At 37.6% G+C, this 19,438-nt stretch overlaps 3 protein-coding genes across 5 annotated transcripts in view; 2 read left to right on the top strand and 1 right to left on the bottom strand.

The window, feature by feature from the left end:
• Positions 1-5,384, top strand: part of LOC126754649 (lipopolysaccharide-induced tumor necrosis factor-alpha factor homolog) — a 32,096-nt gene extending 26,712 nt beyond the window's left edge. For all 3 annotated transcript variants that reach the window (XM_050466772.1, XM_050466774.1, XM_050466773.1), the window contains exon 2: positions 4,788-5,384. In XM_050466772.1, the coding sequence (XP_050322729.1) occupies positions 4,788-4,890 (103 nt within the window). In that variant the 3' untranslated portion in view covers positions 4,891-5,384. The remainder of the gene's footprint in view (positions 1-4,787) is intronic.
• Positions 1,734-17,551, top strand: LOC126754650 (lipopolysaccharide-induced tumor necrosis factor-alpha factor-like). Its single transcript, XM_050466776.1, has 2 exons — positions 1,734-2,173; positions 17,434-17,551. Exons 1-2 carry the CDS (start codon positions 1,929-1,931, stop codon positions 17,534-17,536), a joined length of 348 nt encoding a protein of 115 aa, XP_050322733.1. The 5' UTR covers positions 1,734-1,928; the 3' UTR covers positions 17,537-17,551.
• The window catches only part of LOC126754571 (craniofacial development protein 2-like), a 484,843-nt gene continuing 478,407 nt past the window's right edge, over positions 13,003-19,438 (bottom strand). The window contains exon 2 of the mRNA XM_050466665.1: positions 13,003-13,575. The gene's annotated coding sequence lies outside the window, so the exon portion shown is untranslated. The remainder of the gene's footprint in view (positions 13,576-19,438) is intronic.

Here is a 19,438-nt window from a genome sequence, read left to right as displayed (position 1 = left end):
TTTCAAAGATGCTGTTGGACGCAACGTTACGGTGAATGGCGATCGCTATCGTTCGATGCTAACAAACTTTTTGTTGCCAAAAATGGAAGAACTGAACTTGGTTGACATGTGGTTTCAACAAGATGGCGCTACATGCCACACAGCTCGCGATTCTATGGCCATTTTGAGGGAAAACTTCGGAGAACAATTCATCTCAAGAAATGGACCCGTAAGTTGGCCACCAAGATCATGCGATTTAACGCCTTTAGACTATTTTTTGTGGGGCTACGTCAAGTCTAAAGTCTACAGAAATAAGCCAGCAACTATTCCAGCTTTGGAAGACAACATTTCCGAAGAAATTCGGGCTATTCCGGCCGAAATGCTCGAAAAAGTTGCCCAAAATTGGACTTTCCGAATGGACCACCTTTGACGCAGCCGCGGTCAACATTTAAATGAAATTATCTTCAAAAGTAAATGTCATGAACCAATCTAACGTTTCAAATAAAGAACCGATGAGATTTTCCAAATTTTATGCGTTTTTTTTTTTAAAAAAGTTATCAAGCTCTTAAAAAATCACCCGATATTTACTGTTTCTTGGCAAACAAACTAACACCAAAACCTAAGGTATTCTTAGAAATTATTACAGCGGCGTTTAGTCGACAATATATAAATAGATTATATACAGAGATAGTGGGTTATGAACTAGGAATTATTTCGAAGCTTGACATACTTATGAGTTCCTCATGTCCTTACAGAACTAAATTTGCTTCGTCGCATTGACGATTGCAATTTGCTTGTCGAACATCAAAAAGGGTCCAGTTTTGAAGTACATTGTTACGGGCACAATTGGGTTGTCTAAAAGAATGTAAAGTTCAAGAGATCATGGTCTAAAACAGATCAACCAGTTTAAACCACTTCGAAGGCGGACAGCCACCAAAGTCTGCTGTCTATTTGGTTTGATTTCAAAGAGTGTGATCAGACGGACAAATGGAGTGATGTACTCAGACAGAAGAGATCAGAATTGATCAACAAAAAAGGTATAGCGTTCCACTAAGATAATGCGAGATCTCACACAAGTGTGATGACTCGCCTAGAGCATTTTCAGCTAGAGTGGGATGAGCTACCACCCCTATTATATTATCCAGACTTGATGATGAATGTTTTACACAGAATCGTGTTTAAATTGCACCAAACACGAAATTACTTATTGAACCACCCAATTTTTCCACTTAACACGAAAGCTTATAATAACAAATAAAAAATATTTACTACCCGAATTATTGGCCATAAATTTACAGGAATTATTATGCTACTAACGCCGCAATGTAAGCTCAACCAATATACTTGTACATGTATAGTATATATTTTTAATAACAAACACTACCGATCAAAAAATGTTTTTTCATGACCCCAATCCTTAAAACTACATAAGTATATGTACATACTATTTAATATAAAAACTGGAGTATCGGTAAAGGTTAATATGATAAGATTATCGGAAAGCTACGATAAGAGCTGTAATAAATTTGGCGCACTGCTTGTATGTGATACAAAAACAACACTTTGGAGAGTGAGCGAAGCAGCAAAAAAGTGCTCATGATTTTAACCAATGGCAAGTGGTCGGAAAGATTAAAAAAATCCCCTCTTGATACAGTTATCGCCATGTGGCATACAAAGTAAAGCACCTGTTGACGATGAAAACGTACAACGAAACTGATACGATAATAAATAATAATTTGTAAATAAAATGACTACATATGGAGCGAAGCGATCATTACAGTATTAACTGCAGTTAAGTTGTGTCCATCGCCGTTGACATACGCGAAGTGCACTTAAAATAAAGTGTGTAAAATTCGAAATAAAAAAATTTAAATAAAACTTTCAACGCGAAGAAAGTATTAAAAGCTTTTAGTTCACTACACATAGCTAACGAAAAAACCTCATACGCCATGTCAGATTTCGGAAAGAATCCTCCACCATACTCACAGCCTGGCTACACGCCTGCGCAAACTTATCAACCGCCACCAACCACCGAAACTGTGATCATACAAACAACGAGTCCTGCATTCGTGCCCGTTAGCAATGAACCGACACGCATCACTTGTCCCTCCTGCCACGCCCAAGTGTTAACTAAAGTGGAACATCAAGCGAACTCGCGCACACATTGCTGGGCGTTGATACTATGCCTCGTATTGTGAGTTTCAATGTGATTTTTTTCTTCACCATTTCAAAAAACTTATAGTACATATTTTGTTAGAATTTGTGTTTATTTGAACTGCATTCAGTCGTTAAAGCGCTTTTTTCAAAGTAGTAATGTTATGGAAATGCTTATAAGTGATATTTTAGGGGTTTCCTCGAACAAAAAACGGCATAATTTTAGTAATGTTTCTTTTTTCATGTAAAAAACTAAGTTTTTTATGTAAACTTTTTATTATTCTCAAGATTCTTATTTTACAAAGATCTTGTAAAGTTTTCGAAGAAAAATAATTAAAAGTAGGAGCATTCTCGTTGATACCAGAACTTCTTACAGGATCAAATGAAGTAATAATAATCCGAAGGTCGCTTCGTATCTAGTATATCCTTTAACTACTTTTTAACTAAATCATCAGTAGTACATATTCGATATTATTGATAGCGAGGTTAGGCACTCTTTGACGAGCCCTGAACGCACTGTTAATGTATTATAAAAAAAGCGATTTCTTGTAAAGCGCTACTCATCACACAATGTCAAATAATCGAGTATATATAGAGAGATCAATAGTTTTCTGAAAAAAATTGTAATTACCTATCATTTGCTTGACGGTTGTTAATGCATTTCAAGATCGTGAGAGTCTCCAAGTCTTCGTCCATACATTATTAACTAACAAAACTATATATCACTCATATAAAGTTCCAGGAAATACTTTTATTAACTATTTAGATTATTTTTTAATTGCGCTCTATTATATATATATGTATATGTTTATAACCACCAACTGATAACAAAATTACTGCATTCTTCAGTGACTCATAAAAATTTATATATTTGTGCTTTTATTGCTGCCTTGTTCTATAAATTACAGGTCTATAGACTAGACTGATAAACAAGCACATCTATTTTATCAGTAAAAGTACATGAAGATATTTACACAAATTTAATATTAACAATAAATTAAAAGTGAATCACTCGACTTTTGGGGCTTCATTTGCGGTTCCAAGAAATCAGATAGAGCTTTTTCTTAAAACATAATGTTTCTAGTTACCTAATTGGTATATAATTGAAAATTAAATGAATGAAGCATATTAGACACATAATTTTACGTCATGTATGCCGATATGGAAGATAAGTAAATTTTCGTTCCGAGGTTGGTTCAACTGCCCTTAATTATGATGCAAAAAATTAGCGCGATCTGTCAACCAGCGTGTTTACAGCAGCTGTTTGCAGGCAAACTTGCAGAAGTCCAGATGTTAAGACCAATTTTCGACGTTTTTCAAACATAAATCGATCGGTGCTGCTGCAATTTCATGTCCAAGTCCATATCATCCAATTCGAGCCGCAAATATTCAGTTATCATTGAGCCGTGGCGATTTCCATTCACAGTAACGTGCCGTCTTGGTCATCACGAAAGAAGTACGGCTCAATGACACCGTCGGGCCAAAAACCGCACCAAACCGTAATTTTTTCGGTATGCAATGATGACTTATGAAGTACATGTAGACCAAGCCATTCAGCAAGAAATGGTTCTCATCACTAAAGATGATTTCTCGATGGAAATCCGGATCATTTTCAAGTTGTTGCTGAACTGGTGGTGGTGGATTCTGGTGATCAAGCGACTTCAGTTCTTGTGTCAATTTGATCTTTTAGGATGCAGGCCGACATCTTTTCGTAAAATTCGCCACAACGACGTTATAGAGATGTCCAACGCTTGAGAATGACATATGAGAGACTGCTTCGGGTCTTCCTCAATTAATGAGAAATGTCAAAAGAACAGGAAAAAATATGGCGTCGGTTGATGTCCCTATCGGTTTACTTTTGTACAGTCGTGTTGGAAAAAAATCATTATCATCTGCTGTATAACATTCTGTTAAGCGGGAGCTCTTCCTGATCTTTATTTTTAGCCTTTCAGGCATGTCTTTAAGCACATCATTAAGCACATCGGATTGCCCTGAGAAGGCTCTAGTGCAGCATCCTTCCGAAAGTTTACCATTCTGATAATGAGCCAGCAATGTCCCAGTGTCAGACAGAAAATAAGACGGAGTTCGGATCTCTTCATGCGATTTGATACAAGACGGTCGGGACTTGCATGAGCTCAGAAATCGCTCATCATTAAGCAGTACTTGTCAGGTAGTATGTCAGTTCTGGAATAATGTCAGGCTTTCAGCATAATTTATGCTGTCTAATTGTTGGGGCTCTAACCGGTCATTATCCACAACAATAAGACTGAAATCTTTTCACAATACATCTTTCTTCATCTTCTTCACTTCCTTCTGACTTTTTCAAATATAGGAAGCATAACGTTGGCCATCTTAGAACCTGTTTCCATGAGAAAGAGTCGAAATAAGCCAACGAATAAGATCTGCGATAGATTATTTTTGCACTTTATCGATAAAATCAGGGTACTAGATCCATCTTTGTAGTTCTTTTTGGTCTTACAACATAATAGTCTACAATTGTTCGAATGTGAACCCCATTAGCTTCGAACAATAATAATTTTCTTAGTACATAGTATACACTTTTATTTATATTCATATTTTTATTCAATTAAAAATATATTTGTATTTTACATTTCTTAACTAATTAATTTTTCTTCCTCTGTTGCTGTTTACAGTTGCTGGCCTTGCGTGTGCGTACCCTACTGCATGGACTCCTGCCAGAATGCCAATCACTACTGTCCAAATTGCAACGCATTCATTGGCACCTACACGAACTAACTGTAATAAACCAAAGCGGAAAATAAAAAACTAAAGCAAAACAAAACACAAAATGAAGCAAGCTGTTTTCCAAAAATAAAAACCAAAGCCTCGAAGGGACAAAAAAGTTTTTTGAATTAGTAGATGAGACGATGTGAAGCCACTAAAGTGTTTGCTTGCAAATAAATGGCGCATAATTGATAAAAAAAGCGTTTACTTAAATATTTTTACTATAATAAATATATACATGTATACACTTTCGTATATTTATTTGTATTGTGAAAAAAGTGTCGAGAATGAAATATTTGAATTAATTTTTGAATAAATTGCTAATGTAAAGAAACGCATTATATTCCATATTTCTATGCTGTAGTATTTTCCTAAGATAATGTAAAGAATTGTACTTTATAATGATTAAAATATTTACATACCTACATATTTTGTTAACGACGATGAAACGCATTTAACGAGAAATATATAATATATATGGTACATTCGATATACCGGAAACTAAAGGTGGTTACTTTGTTTTTCTTTTAGCCTAGCAGGTCGAACAAAAACTCGTTGTTATAGATCTCATTTTAGATTCAGTTAAATTTTAGAGGTCATTAGGGTGTTAAAAACGATCAGTTGCAGCAAAAATATAATACATATAGTCCATAAATATGCATAATTTCTTAAAAGAAATAAAAATGAGTGACCAATAAAGATTTATAAATTATACCATAAAGCAAAAACTTTGAATGCGTACGCATATAAACATAACACATGTAATGTTGTAGAACACACTTTTTCTAATTTGATGCGCTAATAGTGGGATCAAGACTGAAATAATGTCTAGGTTCCTTAACACTTGCAGCGAGTTATTTTAAAAACAGACTGGTTTGGATGCCTGGCCACAGCGGTATTATAAGAAACTGTAAGCCAGATGAGCTTATTAGTACAGGTACATCATTCGCATTAACTGCGGAATGGGGAACAAGTAGGAGCTCTGTCGGATTACTACTGAACTATTCGGTCTCAGACCAACTCAGCAGGCGTCAACTATCAGCTGCAGTGCAGTCGTGAGGTACTTCTGGCCAAGGTAAATCGTAAGAGGTGTAGGGAGCATTCCATGGAAGCGTAAGAGATGCAGGGAGCTCTTTTCTCTCAGCAGGACACACCTTTAAATAATTGTAGCAATTCTAACTGGACACTACCCGATCGAGGTTCATACAGCAAGATTGAACATTTTACCGGATGCCAGCTTCATTAGCTGTTTGGAGGAAGATGCAATAGAATAAAGTCAATACTTCCTCCTTGGATGTCGGCCTTTTGCCGGATAAATGCAGAAATTCCTTGGATCTCATACTTTTACAAACACCTTAGCAAATTTGTAGTAGGATCAATGAGTTTTTGCCGATAGGTAACTGCTATTCAACCTCAATAGTTCTTTCTTTTGTTAACACTAAGGAATGTACATAAAAGTTTCGGATATAGGTGCCATCGGAATCAAGTGCTTGTATGCAAAACTTTTTTTTTACGAGATATCTTCAAAAAATCGGCACGGTTATAATACAAGACAAATTTACCATTCAAAATCAAGTTCTTTAAGAAATTTTTTGTATTTGTGAGCACAGGAAAAACCGAAGTTAACAATTTTTCTTGTTTTGAATAAATTTTTGGACAGGTTACTATAGACTTTATATTAGACGTTAGTAAATAAATATTTTTCAGAAAAAAGTCAATGGGAACCTATTTTCTGAATAAAAGTAATTTTAGAGGTCACTGAAATTATGCCTTAAAAGTAAAAACTTTAACGCTAATGATTATTAAAGGGTTAAAATGTTCTTCTGTTGCAAAAAAAAATTAATGGAGTACATACATAAATTAAAACAACTTTAAATAACATGTTTAATTCTAATTCGAATTGAGCGAATTGGAGGATTAAATATTATTTCCTAAATAATTAAGGTTGGGACCTTAAATAAATGAGTTTTTGGTTAAGTGTCTTTCAAGAAGAAGTAAAACTGTATTTTTATTTAAATTGTAATTTAATGTTATGACCAAGAATTTATCCTTATTATAAAGAAAAGGGTTTGCCATTACGTTTTGAAAATTATTTCGAGCAAGTGAGTTCAGCGGCTGACTCGAATATATCAGCAATATCGTTCCGCATATTCTTTTCCAATACGTTAATCGTCTCGGGTTCTGCGTAGGGAAATAAATTCATATAACCCACAAAAAATAGCGCAGCGTTGTTAAATCGCACAAAATCTTAGAGGCCGTGATGTGAGAGAGTGCGCTGACTAAAAGCTTCTTTCAATTCATCAATTATTTCGTTGGGTTTATGGCATTAAACACAGTCTTGTTGGAATCAAAGGGCGTTCCCATCAATATAATTCAATTCAAGCACGACAAAGTCATTAGGGGTATTCTCTTGCTCTTGCAAAACCCGGTGCACGGTGCAAGAATTGCAGATTTACAACGGCACAACAACAAACACACGCAGAAAAATATTTGCAAGGGCTCGCAATGTCACGCAAAAATCTAATTGCAACCCTGTTGTAGTTGCCATTTTACATAAAGACATATTACGTCGTTAAATTGTTGAGGAAGATAAGTTTTAAATGGTTTTTATTATTTCTATTTAAATTTTAAAGATTTGTTACATTTTTTTTTCTTAAAAATGTATGCAGAAGGTGCGCCAATTCACAATAGCCATGCTTAATAGTCATTCACAACAAATTGACCGAATTAGCCATTCATATATCACTAGATTCTGCAATGGGTGCTCTCGTGCTCTTGTATATTTCGGTATAGTATTTTTGCAATCTGCAATCTTGCAAGAGCAAGAGAATACCCCTATTAATATTGGCTCTAAACGTTCCCCATTGACTGTAACATTATGTCCAGCTTCATTTTTGAAGAAATAGTGAGTTTTTGAGAATATTACAGCGTCTAACTATGTATGACTTGTGGATTAACATCACTTCAAATTCATTCAACCATAGGTGAGCTTCATCGCTGAAAAATTTTTTTTTCGTGAAAATAGGGATCGATGGCCATAGGACCCATTCATCGAACATGTGACGCGTTTGATGGTTGTTCGGTTTCAATTCTAGAGAACATAATTTAGTAAGTTCGCATACCAAGATCCTACCGCGAAATCTTCCATAAAGACTCTAAAGATGCGCATTATCCACTAGAGTTAACGTGGTGGCAACCTCTCAATGTTTGCCCGAATTATTGACTCTGTGTCGATCGACTATATAAAATAAAAATCAAAAATATATCGTTTTAACATCGTTTATTTATAGTCTAAGTTTTGGAGAATTTTTAACTACATTTTGATAAACAAATAACATCTGAAGTAGCGTTAAAAGTTCATATGATACAATTACCTGAAATCTAATATAACAGCTATCATAAGGTTACAACAATATCTGATTGTGGAACAAAACCAGCACTCTAAAAAGTGAGGAAGCAGACAGATACTCCATATGTTTTCAACTAATAGCAAAGTGGCTAAACAAAAAAATACCCTTTTAAATTGTTGTTTTAATTGTTGTCGTGAATATCCAGGATAAAGTCATAACATTTTTCCTAGAATATGTTACTATATTAGCACTAAAGAATTCACTACAGTTAGGTAGTTACTAAAGAGGTTTAAAATTTCCACCTGAGGAAAGTGTAACAAGTGTTAAGTCTTGTATAATTTTATAACAAATATAGTTCATACGCCATTTTGTAATAATTTCCCAAGATCTTGGAAATAATTCACCGGCTTACACGGAGCGTGGCTATACGCCTGCCCAAACATATCAACCACGGAAACTGTGATCATACAAACAAAAAGGCCCTCATTCATGCCGCTAGAAAATGAGCAGACACGTCTTATTTGTCCCTCCTGCCATGCACATATGCAAAAGTGTTAACTAAAATAGAATATAAGACTTCTCGAAGACAAAACACGTCTTATGGTCACTGCAAAATTGATATTTTAACTCTTGCAAACATGTTGCTACAGAGTATTATACATTTGTCCACATAATATATTAATAGGACTACATATTGCCACAAAATTATATTAAGCGAACACCTAAAGTAAACTAACTAAACTTTAAAATATGGTAAGGGCATGATTACAAAATTTTGAAAGAAGAAGCCATTTAAAAGAATTAATTTACAGAAGGATGAAATCGGACTATAACTCCGGCCACTCCCCATATAAAACAGTTTTGTTAAAAACTGCTAATTTTGCGAGAACTCATAGAATAAATGAGGCACAAACATTAGGTTTCACTACCACGATGGTAACATAGGTTTTAAAAGTTGGCGTTAAATTGTAGTCAGTTGTGTTAAAAATGAGCTGAATCGAGTCAATACTTCAGAAATTCATAATATAAAGATATATCGGCCAAGTTGGTAGTTGTTTTAATAAAATTGAATTGTTCTAAAAACATTATGTTATTCGAGCCCTTAACCATATTTTTTAGCATCATTAATTAGAGGTCTAAGCTTCTATTTGGCTATTATCATCTTCGTTTTCATTCGAACGAATTAATTTTATTACGTGTATTTGTTTTGCACTAAACACTCTACAAACAAATACGTACATCTCTATCTGATTAAACTATGAGTCACCCATCTTTGAGACGTATCTATAGCTCTAATTCAAAGTTCACAACATTGCTCAACCAATGACTTATGTGAGATGTTAATATTAGAAAAATATTTACTGTGACAACAACTGACGTGAAAGGCCTCTTAAAATAGAAATTAAATAAACAACAGCGATAGACGACTTTTTAGTATATATAGTACCTAAGCCAATCCGTGTAACCAACTAAATATATATTTTTTCGGCACAACGAAAAAATTGTTGCTTTTTCCTTAACATCAGCTCATATACATATGTATGTATACATAGCAATCATTAATTAACTTCAATTACTTACATACGGTATATGGAAAAAAATTACCGCGAAATTCCATTACTTTACTTACGTTTGCATCATAATTTACAATTCGTAGTATTTACTGGAAAACACAACAACAAACAATGGTAATTTAATACCTAGATTTACGATGTAATTAGCAATTACTAGCCATTACTAATAATAATTATATGCAACTAGTTTGTTTAATAACTTTTAATCGTAAATATAATACATACTATGTATTTCCTCTATATAAATATCTACTATGCCCATGGACATGTAAATAGTAATAACAAGTAAGGAAGGGCTAAGTTCGGGTGTCACCGAACATTTTATACTCTCCCATGATAAAGTGATAATCGAGATTTCATTATCCGTTATTTACATATTTTTCAAATACCGTATTTGCGTAAAGTTTTATTCCGCTATCATCATTCCTAATGTATATATTATACAGGGAAGGCATCAGATGGAATTCAATATAGAAGGCGTGGTTGTGAACCGATTTCACCCATATTTCGTACATGACATCAAGGTGTTAAGAAAATATTATGTACCGAATTTCATTGAAATCGGTCAAGTAGTTCCTGAGATATAGTTTTTGGTCCATAAGTGGGCGACGCCACTCCCATTTTCAATTAAAAAAAAAAGCCTGGGTGCAGCTTCCTTCTGCCATTTCTTTCGTAAAATTTAGTGTTTCTTACGTTTTTTGTTAGTCGGTTAACGCACTTTTATTGATTTCCAACATAACCTTTGTATGGGAGGTGGGCGTGGTTATTATCCGATTCCTTCCATTTTGGAACTGTATATGGAAATGCCTGAAGGAAACGACTCCATAGAGTTTGGTTGACATAGCTATAGTAGTTTCTGAGATATGTACAAAAAACTTAGTAGGGGGCGGGGCCACGCCCACTTTTCCAAAATAATTGCGTCCAAATATGCCCCTCCCAAATGCGATCCTTTGTGCCAAATTTCACTTTAATATCTTTATTTATGGCTTAGTTATGACACTTTATAGGTTTTCGGTTTTCGCCATTTTGTGGGCGTGGCAGTGGCCGATTTTGCCCATCTTCGAACTTAACATTCTTATGGAGCCAATAAATACGTGTACCAAGTTTCATCATATCTCAATTTTTACTCAAGTTACAGCTTGCACGGACGGACGGACAGACAGACATCCGGATTTCTACTCTACTCGTCACCCTGATCACTTTGGTATATATAACCCTACATCTGACTCTTTTAGTTTTAGGACTTGCAAACAACCGTTATGTGAACAAAACTATGTATAATACTCTCCTGAGCAACTTTGTTGCGAGAGTATAAAAACTCACTAATAACTTGCTAATCGCATTTCCTTGTCATTTTTGATGATTATAAAATATCCAACAACAAAGAAATTTTTAAATGCATTATGCAATGTATTATTACTTTTTTTGTGGAAATGTATGTATGTACAAATAAAAAAAAATTAGGAGAATTGCTTTTGTCCATCTAGGTTTGAGATAATATGTTAAATGAACTTTAAGTGTAGCTAAATAAGGTAAATAACACCCTTTAATAGAATTCATGAAAATTTCATAATTTTCAGACGTTTAATTTTTCATTAACAACACACCGCTCCGCTCATTACTCCGAATCACTTTGAATAATGTCACCATCAACAACGTGTATCTTGGGATGATCCAAGCAGGGGAATCCAAGCAGGGGAAACTCGGTAAGGATTACTTTCTGCTGTGCTTTACTTCTTTCCTTACTCTGTATTTTGTCAATGTTGCAAACAGGTTCCACGGAGCGGTAATTTCACGTTGGGGAACAAGAATAAAGCACGCGGAGCTAAATCAGGTGAATATAGTGGTTGATCGACGATATTCATTGCGTTTTTGGCTTTAAATTCGGTCACAATCGTGGCTCAATACGATGGTGCATTATCATCGTTTAAAATCCATGAAGTGTTCTTCCACAATTTCGGCCATTTCCGACAGATGTTCTCACCCAAACACCTCAATATGGTCGCACAGAACTCTTTATTGACAGTTTGTTCATTTGGAAAAAACACAGGATGCACCAAGCCACGAATATCGTAAAAAAATAATTCGTCTTCTTCTTAATTGGCGTAGACACCGCTTATCCTATTATGGCCGAGTTAAAAACAGCGCGCCAGTCGTTTCTTCTTTTCGCTACGTGGCGCCAATTGGATATTCCAAGCGAAGCCAGGTCCTTCTCCACCTGCTCCTTCCAACGGAGTGGAGGTCTTCCTCTTCCTCTGCTTCCCCCGGCGGGTACTGCGTCGAATACTTTCAGAGCTGGAGTGTTTTCGTTCATTCGGACAACATGACCTAGCCAGCGTAGCCGCTGTCTTTTAATTCGCTGAACTTTGTCAATGTCGTCGTATATCTCGTACAGCTCATCGTTCCATCGAATGCGGTATTCGCCGTGGCCGACGCGCAAAGGACCATAAATCTTTCGCAGAACTTTTCTCTCGACAACTCGCAAACGTCGACTCATCCGTTGTTGACATCGTCCAAGACTCTGCACCATATAGCAAGACGGGAATTATGAGTGATTTATTGAGTTTGGTTTTTGTTTGTCGAGAGAGGACTTTGCTTCTCAATTGCCTACTCAGTCCGAAGTAGCATCTGTTGGCAAGATTTATCCTGCGTTGGATTTCTAGGCTGACATTGTTGGTGGTGTTTACGCTGGTTCCAAGATAGACGAAATTATCTACAACTTCAAAGTTATGACTGTCAACAGTGACGTGAGTGCCAAGTCGCGAGCGCGACGACTGTTTGTTTGATGACAGGAGATATTTCGTCTTGCCCTCGTTCACTGCCAGACCCATTTGTTTTGCTTTCTTGTCCAGTCTGGAGAAAACAGAACTAACGGCGCGGGTGTTAAGGCCGATGATATCAATATCATCGGCATACGCCAGCAGCTGTACACTCTTATAGAAGATGGTACCTTCTCTATTTACTTCTGCGGCTCGTACTATTTTCTCCAGGAGCAGATTGAAAAAGTCGCACGGTAGGGAATCGCCTTGTCTGAAATCTCGTTTGGTATCGAACGGCTCGGAGAGGTCCTTCCCGATTCTGACGGAGCTTTTGGTGTCAGTTTACACAGCCGTATTAGTTTTGCGGGGATACCAAATTCAGACATCGCGGCATAAAGGCAGCTCCTTTTCGTACTGTCGAAAGCAGCTTTGAAATCGACGAAGAGGTGGTGTGTGTCGATTCCCCCCTCACGGGTCTTTTCCAAGATTTGGCGCATGGTGAATATCTGGTCGGTTGTTGATTTTCCAGGTCTGAAGCCACACCGATAAGGTCCAATCAGTTTGTTGACGGTGGGCTTTAATCTTTCACACAATACGCTCGATAGAACCTTATATGCGATGTTGAGGAGGCTAATCCCACGGTAGTTGGGGCAGATTGTGGGGTCTCCTTTTTTATGGATTGGGCATAGCACACTTAAGTTCCAATCGTTGGGCATGCTTTCGTCCGACCATATTTTACAAAGAAGCTGATGCATACTCCCTATCAGTTCTTCGCCGCCGTGTTTGAATAGCTCGGCCGGCAATCCGTCGGCCCCTGCCGTTTTGTTGTTCTTCAGGCGGGCAATTGCTATTCGAACTTCTTCATGGTCGGTAATGGAACGTCTGCTCCATCGTCATCGATTGGGGAATCGGGTTCTCCTTCTCCTGGTGTTGTGCGTTCACTGCCATTCAGCAGGCTGGAGAAGTGTTCCCTCCATAATTTAAGTATGCTCTGGGCATCAGTGACTAGATCACCTTTGGGGGTTCTACAAGAGTATGCTCCGGTCTTGAAACCTTCTGTAAGCCGCCGCATTTTTTCGTAGAATTTTCGAGCATTACCCCTATCGGCCAGCTTATCAAGCTTTTCGTACTCACGCATTTCGGCCTCTTTCTTCTTCTGTCTACAAATGTGTCTCGCTTCCCTCTTCAACTCTCGGTATATATCCCATCCCGCACGTGTAGTGGTCGATCGTAACGTTGCGAGGTAGGCAGCCTGTTTTCTCTCCGCTGCGACACGGCACTCCTCGTCGTACCAGCTGTTCTTTTGCACTTTCCGAAAACCAATGGTTCCGGTTGCAGCTGTACGTAGGGAGTTCGAAATGCCGTCCCACAGTTCCCTTATACCGTGTTGTTGACGAGTGCTCTCAGAGAGCAGGAGTGCAAGCCGAGTAGAAAACGTTCGGCTGTCTGTTGTGATTGCAGCTTCTCGACGTCGAACCTTCCTTGTGTTTGTTGGCGTGCGTTTTTTGCTACACAGAGGCGGGTGCGAATCATGGCTGCAACAAGATAGTGGTCCGAGTCGATGTTAGAACCCTGGAGCGTACGCACGTCTAGAAAACTGGAGACGTATTTTCCGGCTATCACAACATGATCGATCTGGTTGGCCGTTTTTCGATCCGGAGACAGCCAGGTAGCTTGATGTATCTTCTTATGCTGGAATCTAGTACTACAGATAACCATATTTCGGGCCCCGGCGAAGTCGATCAGCCTCAACCCATTTGGGGATGTTTCCTCGTGGAGGCTGAATTTACCGACCGTAGTGCCAAAGATACCTTCTTTGCCCACCCTGGCGTTAAAGTCGCCAAGCACGATTTTGACATCGTGGCGGGGGCAGCCCTCATAAGTGCGCTCCAAGCACTCATAAAAGACATCTTTGGTCACATCGTCCTTCTCTTCCGTCGGGGCGTGGGCGCAAATCAGCGATATGTTGAAGAACCTCGCTTTGATGCGGATTGTGGCTAGACGTTCATTCACCGGAGTGAATGGAGTCTCTCTCCCACCACGAATCCTACACCAAACTTGCGCTCCTTTATATGGCCACTGTAGTAAATGTCACAAGGACCTACTCGTCTCTGGCCTTGTCCCGTCCATCGCATTTCTTGGACGGCGGTGATGTCAGCCTTTATTTTTACGAAGACATCAACCTGGGCAGCGGCACCTTCCCAATTAAGGGACCGGACATTCCAGGTGCATGCCCTCAATTCGTAGTCCTTATTTCGTTTGCCATGGTCGTCATCAAAAGGGGGGTCTCTCATCCGAGGCTGTTTGCTAATTTTCATTGGTAGAATTTTTTTTACGAGGCGGGTCCCAAACCCAGCGCACAACCCTGCGGAGGGGATGTTTCGCCTTCTCTCTTTAGCTCGCCTTCAAACGGATGTTCTTAGGCTACGCAGAGGATACTTGGTCAAAGACCGGAAGTAGTAAGCTGCTTGAGTCATATGTAAAAGAATCGTTTCTGGCCACTCCTAAGTGAATGGCGATCAGAGAACTTTCCTCACTTGCGTGAACTTCTACATATGACTCCATCCTCCAAAAAAAATAAAAAAATAATTAGCTCACCTTAATTTTTGAAAGCGGCTTTGTCGTATTTTTTTTTGGTTTCGGGTCGTTTTTATTCCTTCGTTCCTATGATTGATGACTTGTTTGCATACCCATGTCTCATCGGCAGTTGTAATGATCTCCATGAATGTGATATCAGAATTCGCACGATCAATCATGTCCAAAGAGACTGGTTTACGGTACTCTTCTTGAAAAAAATCAGCTTCAACGATCTCTCGACCGTCTTTGAAGGCTTTGTACCACTCGCAGGCTTGTTTTTAAATCACCGCTAGCCGTTTCCAATATTCGAAACGGTTCCGCACACGAAATTTGGTTAGAAGGTTATTGTACGTCATATCATCATATTAGACGTAGAGGTTGTTACCGATAAAAACATAAAAGAAGTCCACAAAGTAATTTTAGATGGTCGTAAAGTGAATTTGTTCGAGATTGCAGGCACTCTGAAGATATCAACTGAATGTGTACATCATTTCATTTACGAATACATATTTGGTATGAGAAAGCAATGTGCTAAGTGAGTGCCGCAACAGTTCACTTTTGATCAAAAACTACGAGAAGTTGATAATTCAGAGCAGTGTTTGGCGTTAAGCGTAATAAACCCGAGATTTTGCATCGATATGTGACAATGGCTACACCATTTCACACCCACGTTCGTTCAACTTTATTACGTAAATTCATCTAGAGAATGTGTTTCGCGCGCTTCGCTCAACTTAATCAGCCAACCGACAATATTATTCGCAACCCATCTTGAGACCCAGCATTCATTATTGGAAAAACCGCATGAACCAGGTCCAGCACACAGTGAAGAAAATATAGTAGCCGTAGCTCAGAGTGTACACGACCGTGTAGAGTTTATTCGGAGTCTTTCACAGACATACGGACAATCCCGCTTTGATTCAGACCTTGGAGCAAAACATCACGCGTGTCATTTGCTAGTTACTGGTCGAAATGCTCGAACGAGGCATTGAAAATTGAACTCAACGGATGGGCCATCCATAATCCATATTGTAATCATTACGTATGTAATCACGTAAGAAGGATGTAAACAATGCTGTATTCTCTTAACAGGAATAAGTACCCAATATTTTTTTTGTAAAAAAAAACTTTCGTATGAACTTATGCTACATTTTTGGCAGCGAGAGTATTGAAATTATAAAGCAATAAACAAAAATATTTGAACAGCTGGTTTTTTTTATTTCCGAATGAACGAAAACGAATGAAGCAAAGAAAATGTTTTTACCTTTTCTTTGTTTTGAATTTTATTTTTGTAAATTTTGAAAAGAAAATTTATGAAAAACGTAAATAGTATGACTTAAATTTTACTATTTCACTACGATATTGTGCAAATTTTCGGTGAAAAATTGCTATACTTGTGAAAATGAGCCACCATACGGGCCCCATGGTGCAGGTAACAACGCCACATTCGACGCCAATGACCTGTCCCAGTTGTGGTGCAACTATTTGTACGACAGTTGAATATCGGCCGAGTGTGAAGACACACATAATCGGTTTGTTGCTCTGCCTTATGTGGTGAGTATGTGTGCGGACAGATTTTTATGCGAATTTGAATATTTATTACACAGGGAAGGGTCTTTCAATTGAGGTTAGTAACAGACCAGTCAAGTATTTCACTTTAGCTCGTCAACTATCGCCGCTTTTTGGGAGAAGGCAAGTTAATATCATCTAATTCAAACAGATTTGGCAATATTGGGGCTCCATAGCTGGATTCGATAGTTATAGTTCTAGGATGATATAGAAGAGCTTTGAATCACGTAAATTAAGTTTGTCACGAAATTGTTAAAACTCAAAAGGAAACGTCGAGGACACCATAAAATATATATAAACAGCGTACAAAGCTAAGTTGTCCGTCTGTATATACATACATATATACGCAAGATGGTCCCCAAGTTTTAGGGATATCGATCTGAAATTATTCACAGGTTATTTTTCCCCAAGAAACTGCACATTTGTTGGAACCCCCAATATGGGACGACTATAACATATAGCTGCCACAGAAACTGAAGTAAAAAATTTAAGTCCTTTTATGAAAAACATTTTTATTTGACAAGGTATCTTCACAAAATTTAGCATTGATTATTGTTCGAAACAATGCTAAAATATCTGAAAAAATGTCCCAGATCGAAACACAATTGCATAAAGCTCTCATTCAAACTAAACGGTCGGTTCGGTTTTTTTTTTATTATTTTCAGTATCAATATTTTTTACTTTTATTATTATATCACTTAGTCGTTATTCCACTCTTTTTCCTCACAGTTGCTGGCCTTGCGTGTGCGTACCCTACTGTATGAAGTCCTGTCAGAGTGCCAATCACTATTGTCCCAATTGTGACGTATACATTGGCTCATACAGAAATTAACTGTAATAAACAAAGCGAAAACTAACAAGCTAAAGCATTACCTAGCACAAAATGAAGCATTATCTTTCCAAAAATTAGCACCAAAACGTCGAATTGACAAAAAAGGGTTCGGAATTGAATGCTTTTTCGCGCAAATAAAAAGATAAATAAGCCAGTTTAATGAAATATAGTACATTTAATAAAATGAATAAATGTAAACATAAATATCTAATGTAAGATTTTCATAAGACAATGTAAAACGTGGTTTTAGTCCTGGAAATCTTGAAAAGACCCGTGAGAAGAGAATCGACACACACCACCTCTTCGTCGATTTCAAAGCTGCTTTTGACAGCATGAAAAGGAGCTGCCTTTATGCCGCGATGTCTGAATTTGGTATCCACGCAAAACTAATACCGTTGTGTAAACTGAATGGATAAGGAAGCAAAGCAAATGGATCTGGCAGTGCACGAGGTTAAGACGAAATATCTCCTGTCATCAAACAAACAGTCGTCGCACTCGGGACTTGGCTCGAACTATCTATATATATTTCGTCTATCTTGGAACCAGCATTAAAAGCAACAACAATGTCAGCCTCGAAATCCAACGCAGAATATCTCTTGTCAACAGGTGCTACTTCGGACTGAGTAGGCAATTGAGAAGTAAAGTCCTCTCTTTCTATAAGTCACTCATTATTCCCGTTCTGCTATATGCTACGCTACGCTGCCTAGGTCATGTCGTACGTATGGTCGAAAACACTGCAGCTCTGAAAGTACTCGAAGCACTACCCGCCAGGGGTAGAGCCAAAAAAGGAGGTAGAGCTCCACTTCATTGGAAAGACCAGGTGGAGAGGGATCTGGCTTCGCTTGGAATTTCTAATTGGCGCCACGTTGCGAAAAAAAGAAACTACTGGCGCACTGTTGTTAACTCGGCTATAATCGCGTAAGCGGTGTCTACGCCAGTAATGAAGAAGAAGTTGTATGGGAGATAGGACTAGTATTGACCACTTTCTTCTATTTTTGACATTACCAACATGATTTTATAAATTTTAGGCAGAAATATGCGCCATTATTAGAAAACCACGCTCTATCAATTTTATTAAGATAGCTCACATATTGGCCGATACATACTGCACAAGGCTGGAAGTTCGCAAATATGTCTATTAAGTATATGGAGGCTAAGTGGATTATTGATCTGATTCATATTTGACGTACTATAATATTAACAAAAAAGAATTCTCTCCGAATTTCTATAATATATCTCACAGTTTAGCCAAGATGAATTTTTTAATTTACTGTAATTAACACAAATAGCACTCGTAAGTTCAAATGTTTTGAGTATATAGTTATACTCGTAACAATAATGTGAAACTTTACGATAAAATTTACGATACAATTGTGAGTTATCAGATTGCAATACCAGGCTTGCGAAAATCAGATGTGTCTTCCTAATGTGATTAGTTGTACCAAATAACAGTCTCCGGTCTTATTGTGGTGTTTAGTTTTATCACTTTATACATTAATTTTGTTTAGTGGGCGTGGCATCTGCAGTAAGAAACATTAGTACAAGTTCAATACAGATATGTATATTAATTTTTACTGAAGTTATAGCTTTCACGATCAGAGGGACGAACAAACAGTCTCAACTCGTATGATATTGCTGATTATATAAATAAGTTATGGGTTTGCTTGTCGAAAGTAAAAATTATCTTTTTTTTCTGGTCTTACGACCTTTATTGTTCAACCGCTCGCTTAACTCTAAACTTAACAAATTTTATAATTCTTATGGTAACTTAATGCGCTTGCAGTTCTGCTGACATCGGTTCCCACGTTCCGCTGGATTTCCAGAGAATCACGCCACACTGCGCTAGACGTATCGTCAGCACTTTTGCGAGTAGAACGGATGCGCGTGTCTTTTGATTGCTTT

Source organism: Bactrocera neohumeralis, chromosome 4, assembly GCF_024586455.1.
Source record: "Bactrocera neohumeralis isolate Rockhampton chromosome 4, APGP_CSIRO_Bneo_wtdbg2-racon-allhic-juicebox.fasta_v2, whole genome shotgun sequence".
NCBI classification, from domain to species: Eukaryota; Metazoa; Arthropoda; class Insecta; order Diptera; family Tephritidae; genus Bactrocera; species Bactrocera neohumeralis.
This window is presented reverse-complemented; position numbering and strand designations above follow the sequence as displayed.

Excerpts from the sequence above, each read along its gene's own strand:
- LOC126754650 (XM_050466776.1), top strand. The coding sequence starts at position 1,929 with ATGTCAGATTTCGGAAAGAATCCTCCACCATACTCACAGCCTGGCTAC. Across the intron at positions 2,174-17,433 it reads TTGATACTATGCCTCGTATT|TTGCTGGCCTTGCGTGTGCG; the intron begins GTGAGTTTCAAT and ends TTTTCCTCACAG.